This window comes from Heteronotia binoei, chromosome 8, assembly GCF_032191835.1.
Source record: "Heteronotia binoei isolate CCM8104 ecotype False Entrance Well chromosome 8, APGP_CSIRO_Hbin_v1, whole genome shotgun sequence".
Taxonomy (NCBI): domain Eukaryota; kingdom Metazoa; phylum Chordata; class Lepidosauria; order Squamata; family Gekkonidae; genus Heteronotia; species Heteronotia binoei.
The window spans coordinates 102,019,578-102,038,638 of NC_083230.1; the positions used below are offsets into that span (position 1 = coordinate 102,019,578).

Below are 19,061 nucleotides of genomic sequence, written 5' to 3' on the forward strand. Positions count from 1 at the left end.
GAATGTCAAACAACCATGGAAAGGCATGTCTACTGTGGCTAGACTGATTTAGGAAAGGCTGTGTGAAGGAAGCAAGTCAGAGAGGGAGGCAAGTGGCAGTGATGAGAAGCAGTCGGCTGAAATGCCACCTGTTTAAGACTTGGTTTAAAACAGAGTAATATAATCGGCATTCTAATGGGAATGGACATCATTACCTCCATGATGTGAAGAAATCTGTCCTCAGAGGGTGGGTGGGTAGCCTGCAGGATCCGCCAGATGTGCTGGGTCTCATCCAGAGATACCTCCAGGAGATCTCCTATCATCATGAGATCTTCTAGTTGTGATTTGGCTCCAGGAGACAGTTCAAGCACCGGGGGCTCTAAACTGCGAGGTACTAGGGGGCTCTTACGAGGTTGCTTTCTTGGAGTGTTGGAACCTTTCAGAGAAGCAAAAAGGTATGCAGGGGAAAATGAATTGTATGATTTGTCAATAATAGAGCTGGAATTCTAGCATATTTGGGGGGGGAGGGGGAATCATATAAGCAGAATGTTAACCAGGCATCTCAAACCACATGAAGTTATGTGATATTATAGGACCAGACAAGCCTGAGATGTACAGAAACCAGTCTTACCTTGAGAGCAGCTTTTGGATGCTGATGAGTATGCATGCTCAGCACAGAAGGAGGGGGCTGTCCACATGTGCGTTACAACTTCTTCAGATTTTATGGGGATTTCTTCATCACAAAAAAGGTTGGGTTCCAGGCTGCTGGAGGATTTGACACTGGCATTGTCCTAAAACAGAAGACACAGATTTATAAAGGACTGGAAAATTAAGTCTAAACATCCTAACAGCCCCCCCCCCCCGCACCCCCCAACACACACACCAAATTAACCATCTAGGTTAACTTCGTATATCCATATAACAGAAACTAGGTGGGATTTTTCCCACCCCCCAACATAGCAGCTGATGAATTAAAAGAAAAGTGAATATTTCTCAAAGAATAGTGTGGGACTACAATGCATTTTGTGCTTAGTTCTACATCAGTTAACTCAAGTGCAAAAAAACTTTGCAGTAAGACTTCAAAAAAAATCTTACAAGCTACAAAACAGACCTTGGATCATCCTGATATATCACATAACTTTTTACTGCTATGATTATAATAAGCCACACTAAAGTTGGCAGAAATCTCACAGAACGACTAAAACTGACACGAGTTCAGAGGTTCTTTTATTATGCCACTGACCTTTATGTCGTACCCATATGCTTCCCTGATGTCTTCATCTGAATCTGTCTCCTCATCATCGTAGTCCATAGTTTGTCGTGGAGATGATGAGACACTGCTCATTGCCCGGCTGAAGCCAGACTGCTGGAAACTAGTCAGGTGACCCTGAGGAGTAAACAAGCATTTTTGAAGGATATATACAAGGAGCCAAAAGTACCTCCAATGGGGACCCAAATCAATTTCTCCTCTGTTTTATCCTCACAATAACCCTATGAGGTAGGTTAGGCTGAGAGTGCGTGACTGACCCAAAGTCACCCAGCAAGCTTTTAAGGCATAGCAAGGATTCAAACACCGGTCTCCCAGATCCTAGTCCAACACTTTAACCACTATACCACGCTGCCTCTCTGACTCAGAGCATTAGGCTGGTGTATGCAATGTGGCATCCCAACAATTTCTGATCATATATTAATGAAAAGTGGTTGTCAGAACTACAGAAGAAACTGAATTTCTGATCTCCACAGGAAAAGTACAGGCTGATATCTGAGTACTCCTTTTACCCAAAGCAGCTGCAAGCATCAGCACAGCCAGGGTCCTTACTGTCCCAACCAGCAATGAACTTCTGATGATATTAGTGCTCATTGGTAGGTAATTGAAGAGAGACTGCACCCACACTTGCTCACTATGAAAAACTACAGTGTAATGTTAAAACACCAAATTTTAGAGGTTACTGACTTCATTCAGAATGCAATATAGACTGTGGTTCACATCCTGTGAGTCCAAGAGAAATCAAAACAAGGCAATATGTGTATTATCTGAGCCAGCTTTTAGTGATAAATGCCTAATTTCAAGAACTGGGCCTCTCTGATAGTACCTAGGTAAGGTACATGGAGAGAGCAAATAAAGTCTACTAAAGGGAAAGGACAAAACTGTAAAGAAATAAAATACGGAGAGTTAAGAGAACACTCATAGCAATATACAGAGGAATCTCACTAGAAACTCTTCCAGGAAGTTTGGGTTTTGGGTTCTTACAGTGTTTTGCCCCCTGCTGGTGAAAGCTCATTATGAGAGTTTGAAAAAAGTACTGTAGCTGAGGTTTGGCCAGTTAAAGGGAATAGAAAATGTGCAGTATTAACTTACATCTACCTAAGCATACATAACTCTACTCCAGCGCAACACAAGTCCAACAAAAGATACTGTTTTTTGTAAAACCTGTAATGACTAAAGGAAAAAGCCTTCCTAATGTTAATGTCTTATGACTTCAGAGATTAAAAAGGCACTTGGGATCAAATAGTGATCACTATCAGAGTTAGTTCTGAGCATGTAACTGTCTTTTTTGCAGAAGTATGCCCAGAAACCATAGCATTAAAAATACATACAGATTAATGCATCACTTGCTACGCAGAACAGTCATTGTTACGAGCCCCCCACCTGTAGGTCAGGATTGGCTGCAGCCTTCTGCAGCTCTGCGCTGATTATTTTCTCTGTTTTCTCACGTGCTGCTTGTTCCACCATGCGCTGGCTGAGTACTGAAAGTTTGGCCAACGCAGAGGACAGTTCATCGGTAGCCAAAGCTTGCCGCGCTCGGTCCTGCCAACTCATAGCCCTTTCCGTCAGGCACTGCAACGCCTCTCCCTCAGGCAGCCGAACTGGCAGCTTTTGCAAGGATACCAGCAAAGATAAGATGGTTTCAAGTCTGGGTCTTCGGGAACGCATGCAAAGTGGGCAAAGGAACTTCACTTCTTTGGCAGGCCAACTGGAGCCTTTCTTTTGGGAGCTGGTTTTGGGGAGCGGCACACAGGTGCTGTGAAACCAGTCTTTGCAGAGTTCACACTGGAGCATGAACCCGCTTGCTGTTTTGCGGCAGATGCAAAACTTAATTTCCTCAATGCAATCCACCATGGTCATCTTTGCCAGGTTGGCTTCCCTGAGGGCATGCATGGCTTCAATCTCTTTCTGCTCACGATCCTTGAAGACAGCCACCTGGAACAGAAAGAAGAGTTGAAAACTCCACACTAGCGCCCGCCCTTCTTTTAATTATGGGACAAGGCCTTCAGTTTTAGAATTGCATTGGATTCTCTATTAGCCATGAGGTAGCTATGTTCAATCTGTTTTGGGGACCATAAAAAAGAACTCTTGAATCCAGCAATCAATTTTATCAAAATAAATTTGGACTGCAGAAGACTTAAGACATGAAAGACGGATTTTGACTACAATAAATTTAGTCTTGCTTTTAAAAGCACAACACAATATTTCTGTGTCAAGTCAAGTTATACGTTCAACTGAACTGCCTGAAACACCAAGTATTAGTGTAGTAAATACATAGCCATTTAGCTGTGTATCACATGTAAATTAGTAAAAACTAAGAGTGGAAGATTGTTATGAGTCTGAATTCTAGGTTCAGGTATGTTCTCTCACTTTCCAGTGTGCTCAGTCATACCACCAAACCTAGATTAATAAAGTTTTTTGAGTGTTCCAAACATCCTAGTTAAAAAATCTCAGTGCGCATAAACTGTAGGGTAGTTACTGACAAGAAAAAAATTAAGCATTTAATCAAAGCATCAGACTTGACAATAAATTCAACTAATAAAAGACCAGATTAATAGTTACAGACTAAATTTGCAATTATGAGACCAACACCCCACAGAGATCATAAAAAATAGTAATGAAAGATTCCAACATAAATTTAAGATATCTAGAAGATTCTAACTGGTCTTGCCAAAGCTACTCAAATCTTGTATTACTGTGGGCAGCTGTGCTTTATTCATAAAAGGATGCTTTTTTAAAATCCAAGTGGCCACTCTTTGGATGTGCCACTCCTTGCTCTGTTTACAGGGTTAAAGTGACAAATTAGAACACAATACTAAAGGCACAGTTACTAACAGTAAGCCGTGAAAACAGCAAAGGTGGTCAACTGAAGGATCATTAGGCCTGACGCAGCCTGGTCCTGGTCTGTGTCACTCCATAACCATACCCTTTCAGATGACATGCAACCCATTCCTTTGGGGATGGCCTTAGTTATTCCGGTCTAGAAGTCTGGAGTGGTTACCCTGCAATTCCACCCAATGTTTCTTGGTAGCCCAGTCATCTCTAGAGAGAAGTAGCTAAAAATTTACCACCACAGTGAACAGGCTGAACAAGTATTTACCAGTACTCAAAGGCATACCATATAAGCAAGCAAACATACAGTGCTGCTGTTACAGGTCCTTACCACAGTTGCAGTGTCTCTAGTCTCTTCCAGCCCATCTTCTAGCTCACTTAGGGACTCCAGGTCAAGATCCTTCTCTTTCTCCTTCTCCATCAGCTCCTTCACTCTTTTTCGTCTGTTCTTACTGTTCCCATAAACACCAATATCAGTTCGAGGGCTGAGAACCTGCAATTAAGAAGGTGCAACTTGGTGATGTGGCAATCCAAAGAGAGGCTGTTTAATGGAAGATATCAACCACTGAAGCCTTATGTTGCAAAGGCCAGAAGGTGAGAACACAGAAGCTGTTCTCAGAAGCAAAAGCATTAACTGTAGACCTAAAAATCTCCTCTGCATGAAGTGTTAATTGTTTCACATTTGTGTTATTTTATGAATTGCTGCTGGCTGTGTTTTATTGACTGTAATCCATTTTAAGTTGTCCATCCTTACTTTTTCACAATAAAAAACATCAAGTGCAGAGTAGATTATAAGCTTTAGACATTTTCCCCTTCTTCCAACAAGGCAAAACATTTCTTCTGACTGTCCAAAATGAGAGGAAAAAAACCAGGATGCAACACTAAAACCAGGTTTCAGTAGGCCTTATACAAAGTTCAAGGGATTAGATGACCTAGCCCAAGAGTGCCCACTCTAACCAGTAGCAGCTTTCCAAAGTCTCAGGTGGGTTTCTTTCCCAGCACAGCTATCAAAGGCATTTTTCTTCAAAGCCAGAGATGTCGGTTGAGGCCTGATGTGTGTGGAGCAGATATTTTTACCACTCAGCTATGTCCTCTTTCTATACGCAGAACGATGCTAGCAACCTGAAGGGCCATCCAAGATGAAAAGAAAACCATGGAGAAGTGGGGTACAAACTTTTAAAATAATAAGTGGCAATGCTAGGTAAAGATTCAGTGCTATAACTGTATAAGTCTCAAGCATAAGAGAAAGACATTACCAATTTCCCTAGTTAGGAGTCAATGTCAAGGCTGCTGTTTCTATCTCTGGTAAACAGCTATGGGGTCCCCTCCCCTTTTTAAAACCTATAACCTGCATTATTTGTATTTTCTACTACTAATTATTTCTTTTAAAAACAACCTTGGTCCTACTGCATTATTCACTGGATGGTTTGTGCTGTCTGATGACATTTTTTTAAAAAATTCTGTAATCCATCTTGAGTCTCAGCAAGAAAAGTGGGCTATAGAGTAAGTACACAAAGAAATAACCTGTAAGAGAGTGTAGCTAGAGTTCTTCTTAAGGAATGTTCTTCCTGTGCGCTCCCTCCAGGCACGTGCTGCTGCTACCTGCGAATCAACCTGCGGCAGTGCATCAAGGCGGACAGGTATCAGGCGGCCTTTAGTAGACAGATTCTCGAGCTGCTCCAGATATGCATAGTTGCTACCATTCTAGAGAGGTAAAGAACAATTATTAACTAAACAGTTTCATCTTTAGTCTGAAAATTGTGAAAGATATATTAAAATATTTACTGTCACCCTAACATTATTTTTAATAATGAAGTTCTATAACTCTACATTCCAATGAGGCATACCTGGCTTGCAAAGAACAAGTGAGCTCCTGACAGAGAGACACAAAATTGATACTCTCAAATAACTTCTACAACCTTTCTTGTTCTGTTAGACTTGGTTGACAAAGTTGAGCCACACTAACACAGAAGGACAGCTTGCGTTGCTAACAATACATTATCATTAAGCTAAGTGTTTAAAGACTTTCACATTCAATGGTTACCACCCTTCACAGGCATCCACCTTTGTTAGAATCCAACTCAGTTCAGAAAACTGAATGCCAAGTCTTACAAACTGAATGCACAGGATCACTCAACTGTAAAAAAGTGCAAGCTTTCCAAGCAGAAAATTGCAGGTTTGGTTTTTTAGCACCCCCCGTTAAAAGATTTCATTTAGCGGGCATTAGGAAATACTTTTTTCTACCTGTGGCCTTGAAAAGTTACTGCCAGTCTAACTAGACAATACTGAGCTGCACAGGCTAATGGTCAATCTCACAATAAGGCAGCTTCCCATAACATATATACAATGTGCTCTGGAACAGCATTAACTCCAGCCTCACATTATGAACATAAAATCAACTGGCATACCTGGAAGTGTGCAAAAAAGGCCACTGTGATACACTGCAGGCTGGACCATGATTAAAAAACCAAAAACAATATTATGTGGCAACAAGTGGCAATGCTAGGTTATCCCATCTTATGGCCCCATTTCGGGGAAGAAAGAAGATGCCAGGTTGAAAGGACCAATACTAAAATGCTGCAAAGCCAGCAGTTGACCCTACCTGAATGGCTTCCACTTTGGATGTCCAGTCTCGAGCCCGCTGCAGCGCTTCTCTTAATGCTAACACATTAGGCAAATAAGCTGGGATGTTCTTGGCTTCGTTAACAATGTTCTCCAGAGCAGCTATGCTTTGTCGAGGCCTACCAAAGCAGGAGGTGAGGGGGGACAAGAAATCTGATTAGCAAACATTTTTGCTTCTTGGTCACTGTGGCAAAATAGATCCCCAACTGTGCAGGAATGCAGCCACATAGCATCCCCAAGAACATTTTACTCTGCATAGCACTGCACACGTTTATTCCACTAATCATCCCACCCTTCCTCTCATCACTGCACCTTAGGAGATAGGCAAGAGTTAAGAGGAACACGCTGAAGGCCATGCAATACATTTCAAGACCAAGTGGAAATTTAAACATCTTACCCTGCCCTCTCCAAGATGAACATTCTAGCCAATACATGACACCAGCACCAGCAACTGAAGTCAAAGCTTCTTAAAGCACAGAATGCACTTTTAGGTTGCTGATGAAATATTTAGTACCACCACTCAAATAGTTTAATGTTCAGTTTTAGCAGGAAACTAGAGAACAGCTCGGCTCTCAAGTATAGAAGCATCAGAAAGTGAACATGCTGATTCCTTCTTAAGGTTGCCAGTGCCTAACAGAGGCACCATTTCCTATGCAACGGATCACTTTGCTTACTTGGTGCCTGTTGTTGAAAGACCAAGTAACTGACTATGATGCTGTGATTCATAGGACCTATAACCAGGGTTCAAACTACCAACAGAAATACTCACCTTGCCTGTAGGCAGACCTTGGCTTTCTCCTCCCACCTCTCAGAAACTGTAAGCAGTTCCTGCAGTTCAGCCATGGCCTTCTCCACAGCATGGTGTGGTGCCAGTCCCACCCCTGAGTCAATCAGTTTCTTCATCACCTCTAAGGTGACTCTCTGAGGATCAGAAAGGGTCACCCGCACTTCATCCAGCCATCGAGCCTGTTGCAGCTCTTGCTTGAGCCGAGGCAGCTCGGGAAGTTCCACGTACAGGCCAGAGCCCATGTCAATCAACATCTGCAGCTTTGACGAGTCCGGGATCTCATCCATCATGGCTTCCTGAGCACGTTCATGGAACTCTTCAACATCATCCAGCAAGTTCTACGGGAAGATTGAGAACAAGATGATCACTCACAGTGATAAGAGCTGCCTGAAATCCAAATGGGATTCTTGACTGCTTTTAGCGCATCCTAGGAACTCAAGCACTAACCATGTTTAATGCTACGTGGGCACCAAGAATACACTGAATGCCACCTGCAAACAAAAACTGCCACAGACAAACAGGTTAGCATCAGGCAAACCAGTTGGCCAAGGGAGGCATCTACTTCACCTTCACTCATCAACACTGACTGGATAAGCAAACAGAGATTAGCTCACGGGTGGCCAAACTTGCTTAGTGTAAGAGCCACATAGAATAAACATCAGATGTTTGAGAGCAGCAATACATGAACATCAGATGTTTGAGAGTCACAAGAGGGAGGGTGGGAGGAAAACAACTTTTACTTTAAATGCATTCTCCAAGCCGCTGGCTGGCTTGGTTTGGAGAACTGATTTAAAGAGACAAATGCCTTCTCCAAGCCAGCTGATGAGGTAGTGGGGGCTTCAAGAGCCACACAATATGTGTGAAAGAGCCACATGTGGCTCCTGAGCCACAGTCTGGCCACCCTGAACTAGCTGCACTGTTGGGTTTTGTTCATCAGGGTTGCTCTTATGTCCACTGTAGTGCTTCCATGGTCGATTCCATTTGGCTATTAGCAGAGGCAGCAGCGAGATAGCAAAGACCTCTTCATGACCTAAATGGAACCAACTGACTTTTCCTCTTCCCAGAAATGTCTCCTGCAATGGCCATTATTGTAACTACTAGGTGCTATTTAAGAGAAAATATAGGAGCACCTGCTTCTCTCTTTTGTTCCTGTCATTTTATTTTCTTCTGCGGCACATTTGTGCTGCAAGTAATTTGTAGGCCACCTTTAATGCAATGGCAGAAAGTCAATGCAACATTTTAGAAGTAAAATAAATATTAGTGCTAGAAGTACCCAGAGCAGCTCTGTCTTTCGCAGGCTTTCTGCTTGCCAATTTACCTTTTCCTCCTTTCATCATTTTGTTCCATCAGCCCAAAAGAACATCAAGCAATGCCAGATGAACAATTTGCCTTCATTTCATTCTGGCTACATTCAAGGTATGCCAAAGCATGTTTTTAAAAACTTTTATCAAGAATCCCTCAGCTAAACAGAATTGCGTGCATTAAGTACAGACACCAGGGTGCACCATATTTTGTATTTATTGAGAAACTAATAGTTCTTAAATTTGAACAAGTCATGCAGATCCTTTTCCAAGTACACACCTTTACTTGTCGAGCCTGACTGATGACACAGGGAAGGCTAAACAGCTGTTGGACAAATGCTTTGAGCTCCTCCACAGTCAGTTTGGTCCGTGTCCTCCCACTATCTGGGCTCAGTTTACTATATGGAGGGAAGAGACATATTGTGTGCAATGCTGGAAGCCATAAACAGACCCCACCCCCAGTCAATGAACAATTTTTGGCAAGATATTACAGTGCCTCTGCACAACAGTGGCTGAGTTTCTCTGAACCCTGTCTTCAACACAAGTATATTATGCTATAATTCACACACATGTGCACATTTACTGTAGTTTCTCCATTCTACTTCACTGCTGTGAATTTTCTTCTGACATTCACTGTAAACCAGATCTCCATACTCTGGTAAGACTTCTCTCAACATTCATTCCCCCGGCCCTATCTTCAGAAGGACAATAGCTTACAGACACACAAAAAAGAAAAACACACACACACAGTGCAACTTGTACTCCAAATGCAAAAACCAAGTTTTAGAATATTGTACGCACTCAGCTGTGTATTTCAAAGTCATGCACAAGATTTACTTCCATCCTTCCTGACCATACCTATGCTTTTGTTTTTTGCTCAGGAGCAGCTGGGCCACCGAAGCACAAGTCTCTGCCTCTTTCACAGCATCTCTTAGCTTACGGAAGAGATCGTTCTCTGGATACTTCCTGTCTTCAGCATCCTCCAACATCACTCTCAGCTCAATCACATCTGCAACAAATTGGCTAAGAGGTCATTTGCACAAACACACAAGCATTGCAAACAACTTCCCCTGTGTTCCCAAGAATCTTGGCTTTGAAACACTCCAGTTGTCTAAGATGCATCATAAAAATGTCATTTCATTTATGGTCCCCTTCATCTTTTCACTCTGGTCCAGCTAACTTAATGGGTGTCAAAAGGGGGTTGGGGAGAAGACACACTATCAATCAGATGCTTCCAGTGATGAACCAGCTAGGTTTAACATAACCTTGGCCAGAGGGTTCCTCAAACAGAGATGAGGATGATCTGCCTTCAAAGCAGAACATCTCACAGGACTTATCACTAGTATAACCCCATGTACTGTACAGCCATTGAATGAACCTACTGTCATCAAGCTATACGAAATATACCTTGTGCTGAGAATCAAATCTCTTCAAGAAATGGCTATAACCATGAACTAGATTTCGAAAAGTTTAAACAGCACCAATGGGGCATGAAGTAACTAACTCTGCTGCAAACGTGCAGCAGATAGGAGCTAATGCCCTTTGATAACCTCTATCTACTTAGTGCTCTTCTCTTTGCCCCCCTCCCAACCAGTCTTCTGCGTCACATCTCAAGCCCTTGCTGTAAATATGACAGAAGCTTCAGAAGTAGTTTAGAAGCACAGGAAACTTGTTTCTGGATGAACAAAAGAACCTGGCTGGGTAACTAGTTTTCCTGCACACCTTGAGGGAATGCTTGCTGTGTGCTCTTCAAACTTAAGTTTGCTCACAGGCAACTCAAGTTCTACACCAAGAAAAGCTACACTCTGTGTTCCTTATAAGTTGTCCAAGTAAGTGTTTGTGAGATCTTAAGCACTGCAGCTATGTCCAAAATTTAGTTTTTCTCAAGCACAACAGTCTCATATAAGGGTTTCCCACTGGTTGTCAAGCTTGCCTCTTAACAGATTCCCACAGGAGACAAAATTCAGTCTAACCTTTCTTATGGTTGAGGTTGGCAGACAGTGCCTCAGTGACCCGGCTGACCCAAGTGTCATAGGACTGTGCCCTGACTTTCACTCCATACAGCAGGGAAGGGAAGTCTTCTAATGGATACCGGTATCTGTAGAGAAATGAAGAAGAAATTTCAAATATACTGCAACTCACTGGCTAGATAACGGTAGACAAGACATTTCTGTCAAGACTTCTATAGCATGTCTTCATTACAGAGAGAGAACCTGGCAACAGACATTTGTCCTAGCTCAAAAGGCAGCATGTGAAGGTCTACCAAAGGCAACCCAGTGGGAAATTCCTACCTTAGACACTTCTTCTGCATAGGACATGAACACAAATCACTTGGATGGTACAAGCAGACAAGTCGCTCAGGGTTACAGGAACAGGTAAGAGCAGACAGAAAACATGTGGTCCGACAGGCTGCACACTGGCGCTCATCATCTGGAACTAGCTCAAACACTTCCTCCTCAGACATCAGCACCCCCTAATTTAAAAAAAAAAGTACGATATGAAAATACTGCCAGGTGAACATCTTCTATTTTTTGTTCACCTCAGAGGGTGAAGCACATCAGTTTCTCCCAAGCTCACCATCTGTATAACAGACTCCCTCAAGCGTGCCTCCTCTTCAGTCATGAGTGTCATTTCTTTACAGACCATGGCAGCAAGCCCCACATCCAAGCACTCAGGGTCGGCAGCCATCTTGAAGATCAGCTCCTCATGAGAGAAGACGCAGTGGCGCCTCAGCCGGCGGTAATGGCTTACACACTGCCGCCCCATGGGAAGCTAGAAATGTAAAGAAACATCCCCTATTATTATTTTGTTCCAGCATTATGCCATGGCAGGCTACCCTAATATCTCTTCCTCTTGGTCCTCCAGTAGCAGAGCACAGAAGAGATGAGAAAACACAGGTGAAAATCACCTCATTAAGGAGGTAAGCAATTATTACAGGCATAAAAGTGGTCCAGAGTATCCAGCAGCAGTGTCTCCAGGGACCATCAGTCAAGCACTTTGGAGTTTACTAGAGTAAAAGGATTAGGAAATTGGTTGTGCAAGTACTCGATCCCAGGGGATTCATTTCACTAAGGAAAAAAAATAATCTCATAGTCTGGAATTAGCCTCTCCCACAGAACCCCCCAAGCAAACCACATAATTAGCAGGGAACAAAAGAACGATAATGCAGCAACAGGGGACAAAGGAGGCCAGAAAATAAGCCTCTCCAGAGATGCTGTCTCCTCTTGATGTCTGGGAAACCCAATCCCAAGAACATGTGTCGGAGAACACAAACTGCCTGCATAAAAGGGAGTCTACCTGAGATTCTAACCTGCATTAGTTCTTTGGATGTGTTTTAACACAGGAGAATGGTGTCACATTGGTGCCATAGTGAGATACTTAGTTACACTGGGAGAATTTTCTGCTCCCAGTCCAAAGAACAAAAGAAAACTGGACATTAAGGAAAACTGTGAAGGGTTAGAAATGTGAAGTTACACTTATTAACTGCATTACTAACGATCTTTAAGCTTTGCTATTAGAAAATAAAAGTAACAGCTGACATGCATGAACCCTCACTGAAAACTAAGTCTGGTTACCTGTAACATACAAACGCAGGGGAGAGGTGCACAGTAAAGCCCCACAACAAGCTTGGTGCATGTACTTCCAGACTTGAGGTCTGTTTAAAATGTGAAATGAAAACAGCCTAAGTTTCTTCCGTCACTGTGTAATAATCCTGAGAACTAACTGCCATTTATAAGCTCAAATCATATCCTTATTTGTAAATGCCATTACATTGACGGCTTCTGTCTTACTTCCTTTCTACCACTGGCAAAAATATATGATTTATGTGTCTTGGGGTGGACAGCTACATCTTCCCCTATGTTCTATTTTAGTTGTTTGAACATTATGCTTTGCACTGTTTCACAAAAAGGACATACAATAACACAGTTACACTTAACACATTTCATATTCTTAGAAGCAGTTATTAATGTTTAAATTTGAAAAGAATTTAAGAGGCTTCTATCTTCCCCAAAAATGTGCCAGGTTTTCTTTCCCAAAAGCCTCACAACTTCTGGACATTTTGCGAGATCTCAAATCACACCCAATCTTGATTTTACATACCCAAGATTTTAGTTTGTAAGAAATATTAAGGTTTAGAATTGGTCTCATTGAAGATCTTGTAATAGCAATTTTGTAATATTTCAGTTTCACAATAATGGGCAGCACAGAGTACAGAACTGCATTGTCAATCTGAACACTGAAGTGGGTGGATGTGAGGGAAGTGAGAGCAGGCAACAGTAATCCTCACACCCCCACACAAAGGGTTATTCATTGCATTTATATTCCACCTTTCTCCCTATTCTGGAACTAATAGCCTTTCCCACGTTTATAATGAGAGAACAAGTGGAAGAAAAAAACAAGCATCAGAAAAAAGATAAACAAGATCCTTATGGGCTATCCATGTACACACAGTTGTTCCTTGAGTTTCAAGTAAACATTCTCAGACAGGCTCTGCCTACCTGCCCTTTACCATAACAGAAGCCAGCAAAACAACCTATGATCCTGTTTCCCAGGTAAGTTATCAACTACACTCTGCATTGTGATAGAAAGGTACAGACCCAATCTGCAGTGCAGAAGTTCACAGCCTCAGCAAAGTTGTAGCCTTGGTTGAATCCCGAGTGATAGGCACGAGGAAAAGTTACAACAAATTCACCAGCACACTGATTGGTCCGATACACCTAGAAGTAAGCCAGCGGAAAAGTGTGAGATTCAGAGAAGAAAGCATCGCTGTCACACTGGTCTGCTCAAAAGTGTACATTAAACTACTAACAGTTGCTAACATCAAGTCTCATCCACTCATATCCTTTCCCTGCAACAATTACTTCACCCTGTGCACTCAGCCTGCAAGCACTGGGCATGGGCTTCAAGAAGACTGGTTTTAAAGTATATAAAATATTTGTGTACATTGTACGTTGAATTCCAGAAAGAGCATCTCTTACTAAATCATTTCACAAGACCTAAAGGTTTTTGGAACACAGTATACACTGTTTTGTCAGGATCTGGACTGGGGAAATCATGTTGCTAGCACAACAAACAGAAATGACTACTACAAAGTGGATCTGCACTATACAACAATCTATGCTTATTTAATTGATTTCAAACTTTTTCCATACTGTGGCTAAAAATTTTCATAAAATGGATCAAAGTGACATGCAACAAAATCTATGCTTGCAGCAGGTCCCCTAATGACTTAAATACATTTTTATGGCATTAACTAAAGCACTCTAGCACTTAAACAATGAAATTTTTCATCATTACAGCTTAAGAAGACTATGTAGACATGCTAGAAAAGTCAAGACAAATAAAACCATAAAGCTAGGCAGATGAAATCTAAGGCAACACTAATACCATCAGAATGAAGTCATAATATGTGCCATGAGAGACAAAGCTATGTAAACAGAGAAAGGTTCTACTCTACTTACAGGTACACCATGTTCCATAAGCACGTTTGGGTTCATGATGGTGACTAACTGGTGCAGAAGATCAGGTTGCGTCTCAAACAGCTCAGGAGCCAACTCTCTCATCACTTCCTCCAGTTGTTCTGCTGCATGAGAAGGTACTCCATACCACGTCTTAGGCTCTCCCCTAGTACAGCACCACATCCACAATTAGGAGCCAGAAGAGCCAGATCATCATCCTAGCATTAGAGATGTTCCCTTGAACCTTTTCAACCCTCCCCAACAATAAAACAGATCTGAGTTAGAAATCTGTCAGAATTCATATTTCCTTGCTGTTCAAAGCAGCTTACAATAACAAAAATATTCCCAGGTAAAACCAAAAGATAACAGCAGGCCCCAAATCCCTCCCCACAAGGATGTCTGCTATTCAAACCCCCTCTAATCCCCTGGCAAACAGGCAGGCCTTGCAGAAGTCTCCAAAGAAGGGGCTCCCCCTCACCTCTTTGGGAAGCCCATTCCACAGAGCCAAAGCCACAATGGAAAAGGTGTGGGCTCTGATTGAAGCCAGATGGGGGACCCTAATTAGGAGGACAGCCAACAGATGGCTGTCTGATGACCATAGTTGGTCTACAGGGATATAGACAGTCCTTCAAACATATAAGTCTTAGGTCATGAAAGGCTTTAAAGGCCATAACCAGGACCTGAATTGAACTCAGACTGACAAAGCTACTTCAAAACGCATAAGACAAATTCCACCCAGTTGATTCTGCACCTCCTGTGGAGACTCTTTGTGTCCAGTCACAAAGAAAACAGGGAACTCACTGAAGGGCTATTCTCTTTATATTCAAGTTGGGGGATAAGAATGCAGTGGCCAACTATATTAAAGGCTACTGAGAGGTCCCACAATATCACCATGGAAGGTTGTCCCATCCAACTTTAAACAAAGATTATCCACCAGTGCAACTACAGTAGTCTTGGTACCAAACCCAGGCCTGAAACCAGATTGAAATGGGTCAAGGGCAGATGTGTCGTTCAGGAAATGTAAATGGTAGGTTCCAACCAATAGGTGGCAGACACAGGGTCCCTATTCCGCAATAGACTATGTGCCTGTTGAGACATTCTGTTTACACCCCTTGTCCCAGAGATCTGAAGTATTTTTAGTCTATTTATTTATACGCCTGCTTTGCTCCTTACAAGAACTCTGCCACTAATATGACACAAATTCTCTCGCCCTGAGTAAAGAACTTGCATTTTTATGTTTAAAAGATCAGAACTGGGTAGCTACAAAACCTGGGCATGGTATACTCACAATGCACTGAAAGTACATACCAATGAAGGTAGTTGATGGAATAGCTCCAGTGATCCTCAATGTGCCAGCAGAAAGAGGAGAAGCACATTCCCACATAAAGCCACGGCACCTTCATGCCAGAAATATCAGCATTGATATGAGCCAGGACAGACTGCTCCAGTATGGGCATATTGTTGAGGTTCCACCCAGAAAGGGCATACTCCTGCCAACAGAAGGCGGAAAGGTTGTAAAGGAAGAGGCTAAAGTGAAAAGAACATTTTCTAGTATGGGCAAGTACCGGTCCATTACACTTTCTTTTTAGCTAGGTCATAATCTGCTGCCACACCAGGACTGCAATCCTATGAGCATAACCTTGGAACTAAGCTCCAGTGAACTCAATAGGACTTGTTTCAGGCCAAGAATGTCTAGAATTACAGTACACAGCAGTGGAAGCAAAACTCATCACCTTAGACATTTCACCCATCAGTCAAACCTTGATCCACCAGTTGAAGTCTACCCATTATCTATTTATGAAGTCAGTTCCCATCACACGGTATGACTAAGGACAAAATACATGGAAAGGCCATATAACAGGGAAATCACAAAGGGCAGAGAGCAGCCCCCCAGTTATATTTTCAAGTGTGCCACATTTTCTCTAGACCTGAATGATAAGCACTCACTCCTTTGGCGAAGGGGAGGGGGAGACAGTCAAGGTAAAACCTTGCCTTCATTTCAGGCCTTGCTGACCTGATGCTTACCTACAAGGATTTGGGGGAAGGGGGATGTTGTACGTCTGTAACATACATGTCATCCGTCCCCACGCTCCATCCAATGAAACAAGCATTTACAAATTTTGTTATGAGCACTCACTTCTCCTAGACAGGCTTGTTTTTAGACTAGAACCTAGACACATTCCTTCCATTTCTCCCATCTTGTTCTTCATATAGAGAGAATACATTTTAGAGAAGAGGAGATTGGATTTATACCCTGCTCTTCACTCAGAGTCTCACATTAGCTTACAATCTCCTTTCCCTTCTTCTCCCCAGAACAGACACCCTGTGAGGTAGGTAGGGCTGAGAGAGCTCTGAGAGAACTGCTCGAGAGAACAGCTCTGCTGAGAACTTCTGACTGACCCAAGGTCATACCAGCTGGCTTCATGTGGAGGAGTGGGGAATCAAACCCAGTTCTCCCAGATTAGAGTCTACACACTTAGCCACTACACCTAACTGGCTTTCCAGCTGGAGTAACTGGAAGTCAACTGCCAAGATAGTCTGCGAGGACCAGCACCACACTACAGAGTCCGTGAGGACCAGCACCACACTACAGAAGAGGTGCTTGTAGCCAAGTCTCAGCTGCCCCTTCTGGAAATTCTTCCTCAGCTACTTTTTGTCTCTTTCCAGATCCATGTTACCTCAAAACCACACATCTGAAACTTGGGAAGGGGTAAACAGTACGTGGGGGAGGCTTAACACAATACCGCCAAAGGAAAGATTAAGCACTCCCCACCCCCACACGGTCACACCATTTCACAATACCAATTGCATCTCTCAAAATGCATTTAGCAATGGAGAAGAGACCATTAGGGCTTTGTTATAAGCACCTATAGCTGAACATTTAGATTGCTCCCAAAGAGTTCAGTTTCCCAAGTGTTAATGTATACATGTGCAGTTTTTGCCTCTTAAATAATCAAAACACAATGCAGCATATATATTAATTTTACATGCAAACTGCATATCTTAGCCACACCTCCTCTTCTGGCATTAGCTTTCTTCTGCCATCCTTCATAGGGAAGCCACTTCCAAAGTCCTTGGATGAGATGTCTGCTCCGTATTCCACAATTACATCCTCCTCGATGCTGCTTACAAGTCGCCAGAACTCCTTCTCCACAAGCTCAGTGGGAACCATCTAAAAAGGACAGAAGTAGCAACGTAAAAACCAATTCAGCCTGGGAAGTTTATGAGCTCCATGCAAAACAATACAGAGTAGTAATGATAGCCTCACGGGTGTTACTTTCCCCAACACATGTTAAAAATCTTTTTTTTCTAATGTAGCAATTTTATAAGAACAAATGCTATAAAAAATGAAAAATACAGGAAAGCACTGGTGAATTTTCTTCAAAATATCAAGGAAACGCACAGTCAATGTCTGATGCAAAAAAAGAACAATACACCAAATACCTGGAGGACATATTGGAGCAGCAGCAGAATCATATGGCACTTGCAGCAGAATCACATGGCACTGTTCTTTCTCAACAGTATTCCTAAGACCATTTAAACTTCAGTGGGGAAGAATTTGTTTGAATGCTCCCAGTCTCTCCAATATGATAGCTTTCTAAGGAAGGGATTTACTGTTCTTGATGTTAAAGAGCAGGCTACTAAGACAGTACCATTTTGACTGATGCCGTTTCACTCCACATGAAATTTGGTAAAAGGTGAGAAGAACTCAGTTCCTAGATAACCTTCATGTTGCAGGTGGGAGAATCTCACCACTGCCACTGCCTTCACTTTAACTACTGAGGGCCAGGAGGAAGCAGGGTAGACAAGTGAGAGCTGGGGAGATCAACATGTCTATGAGGCAGAACCTGCCATTTTAGTCTATTGTCCCTCTGTAGTTTTAGATTTTATATATTTTAAATTGCTCTTTTATTGTTTTATTGTTGATTCTTTCTATGATGTAACCCACCCTGAGTCTGCCTTACGGGAAGGGCAGGCTAAAAACTGAATGAATAAATAAACAAACATGCCCTTTAGGAATTGCTCGCTATGCTAGTCAAACTCAAAATTACTGTATTAAGTTCTGACTAAGTGGGCCAGGTTTAAAAAGTCTTCTGCATAAAACAAAATCTTGATCGCTTAGCTACACTGTATCTACCTACCTGAACTTCAACCAAACAACAAAGAGGGTTAAAGAAAAATAGGGGTGGAACAAATCCTAGTTGAAGGACAGAACCAGTGATATGGGTTTATCCGGTGTTTGGGGGGGGGGGATTTAATTCAAAAATTTTCTGGAAAATTTTCTTAATCAAGCTTTAATAATGTTAGCAAATAAGACAAATTCACCAAGGACCACGTACAAGCACTGGGGATTGTCCATGCTTCATTCCCCAAATTCAGTTCATCTAACATGACTGATTTCTAGCACAACTCTGACAACTCCAGAGAAAGACTTTGCCTGAATATGTGGGGCAGAATGTTCTATATGGAAAAACGCAGCACTGGAAAATTATCTGGCAAACTGTCAGCTCCACATCAATGGACAGAACACATGTAATTGCTATTTAAATAATCTTAAGCAGTTGGTGCTCGGAAAGCTCTCTACAGAAGACCCTTGGAGAACTAGTCACTGTAGACAATTCTGGACTAGACAAATGGTCATACACTTGTATGGTCAGAAAGTCTCATGGAACACTCTGCAGAACTGTGACAGTTTTTAACCAACCAATTATCCAACAGCTTGGCTGCAGAATTTGATTACAATGACACCTGGTTTACAATATTAAAATTAAGAGCCAGCTTCTAATGCATGTCAGAAGTCCACTGACGATGGG

General features: G+C 42.3%; 1 protein-coding gene across 2 annotated transcripts in view; it reads right to left on the reverse strand.

Moving 5' to 3' along the window:
• The window catches only part of KDM5A (lysine demethylase 5A), a 43,992-nt gene that overhangs the window by 9,155 nt on the left and 15,776 nt on the right, over positions 1–19,061 (reverse strand). For both annotated transcript variants that reach the window (XM_060245750.1, XM_060245749.1), the window contains 17 exons: positions 17,261–17,419; positions 15,556–15,737; positions 14,251–14,413; positions 13,387–13,506; positions 11,366–11,560; positions 11,080–11,261; positions 10,762–10,886; positions 9,647–9,797; positions 9,069–9,186; positions 7,470–7,825; positions 6,681–6,819; positions 5,603–5,782; positions 4,410–4,571; positions 2,630–3,181; positions 1,223–1,366; positions 611–770; positions 195–415 (listed from right to left, as the gene is read on the reverse strand). In XM_060245750.1, the coding sequence (XP_060101733.1) occupies positions 195–415; positions 611–770; positions 1,223–1,366; positions 2,630–3,181; positions 4,410–4,571; positions 5,603–5,782; positions 6,681–6,819; positions 7,470–7,825; positions 9,069–9,186; positions 9,647–9,797; positions 10,762–10,886; positions 11,080–11,261; positions 11,366–11,560; positions 13,387–13,506; positions 14,251–14,413; positions 15,556–15,737; positions 17,261–17,419 (3,309 nt within the window). The remainder of the gene's footprint in view (positions 1–194; positions 416–610; positions 771–1,222; positions 1,367–2,629; positions 3,182–4,409; positions 4,572–5,602; positions 5,783–6,680; positions 6,820–7,469; positions 7,826–9,068; positions 9,187–9,646; positions 9,798–10,761; positions 10,887–11,079; positions 11,262–11,365; positions 11,561–13,386; positions 13,507–14,250; positions 14,414–15,555; positions 15,738–17,260; positions 17,420–19,061) is intronic.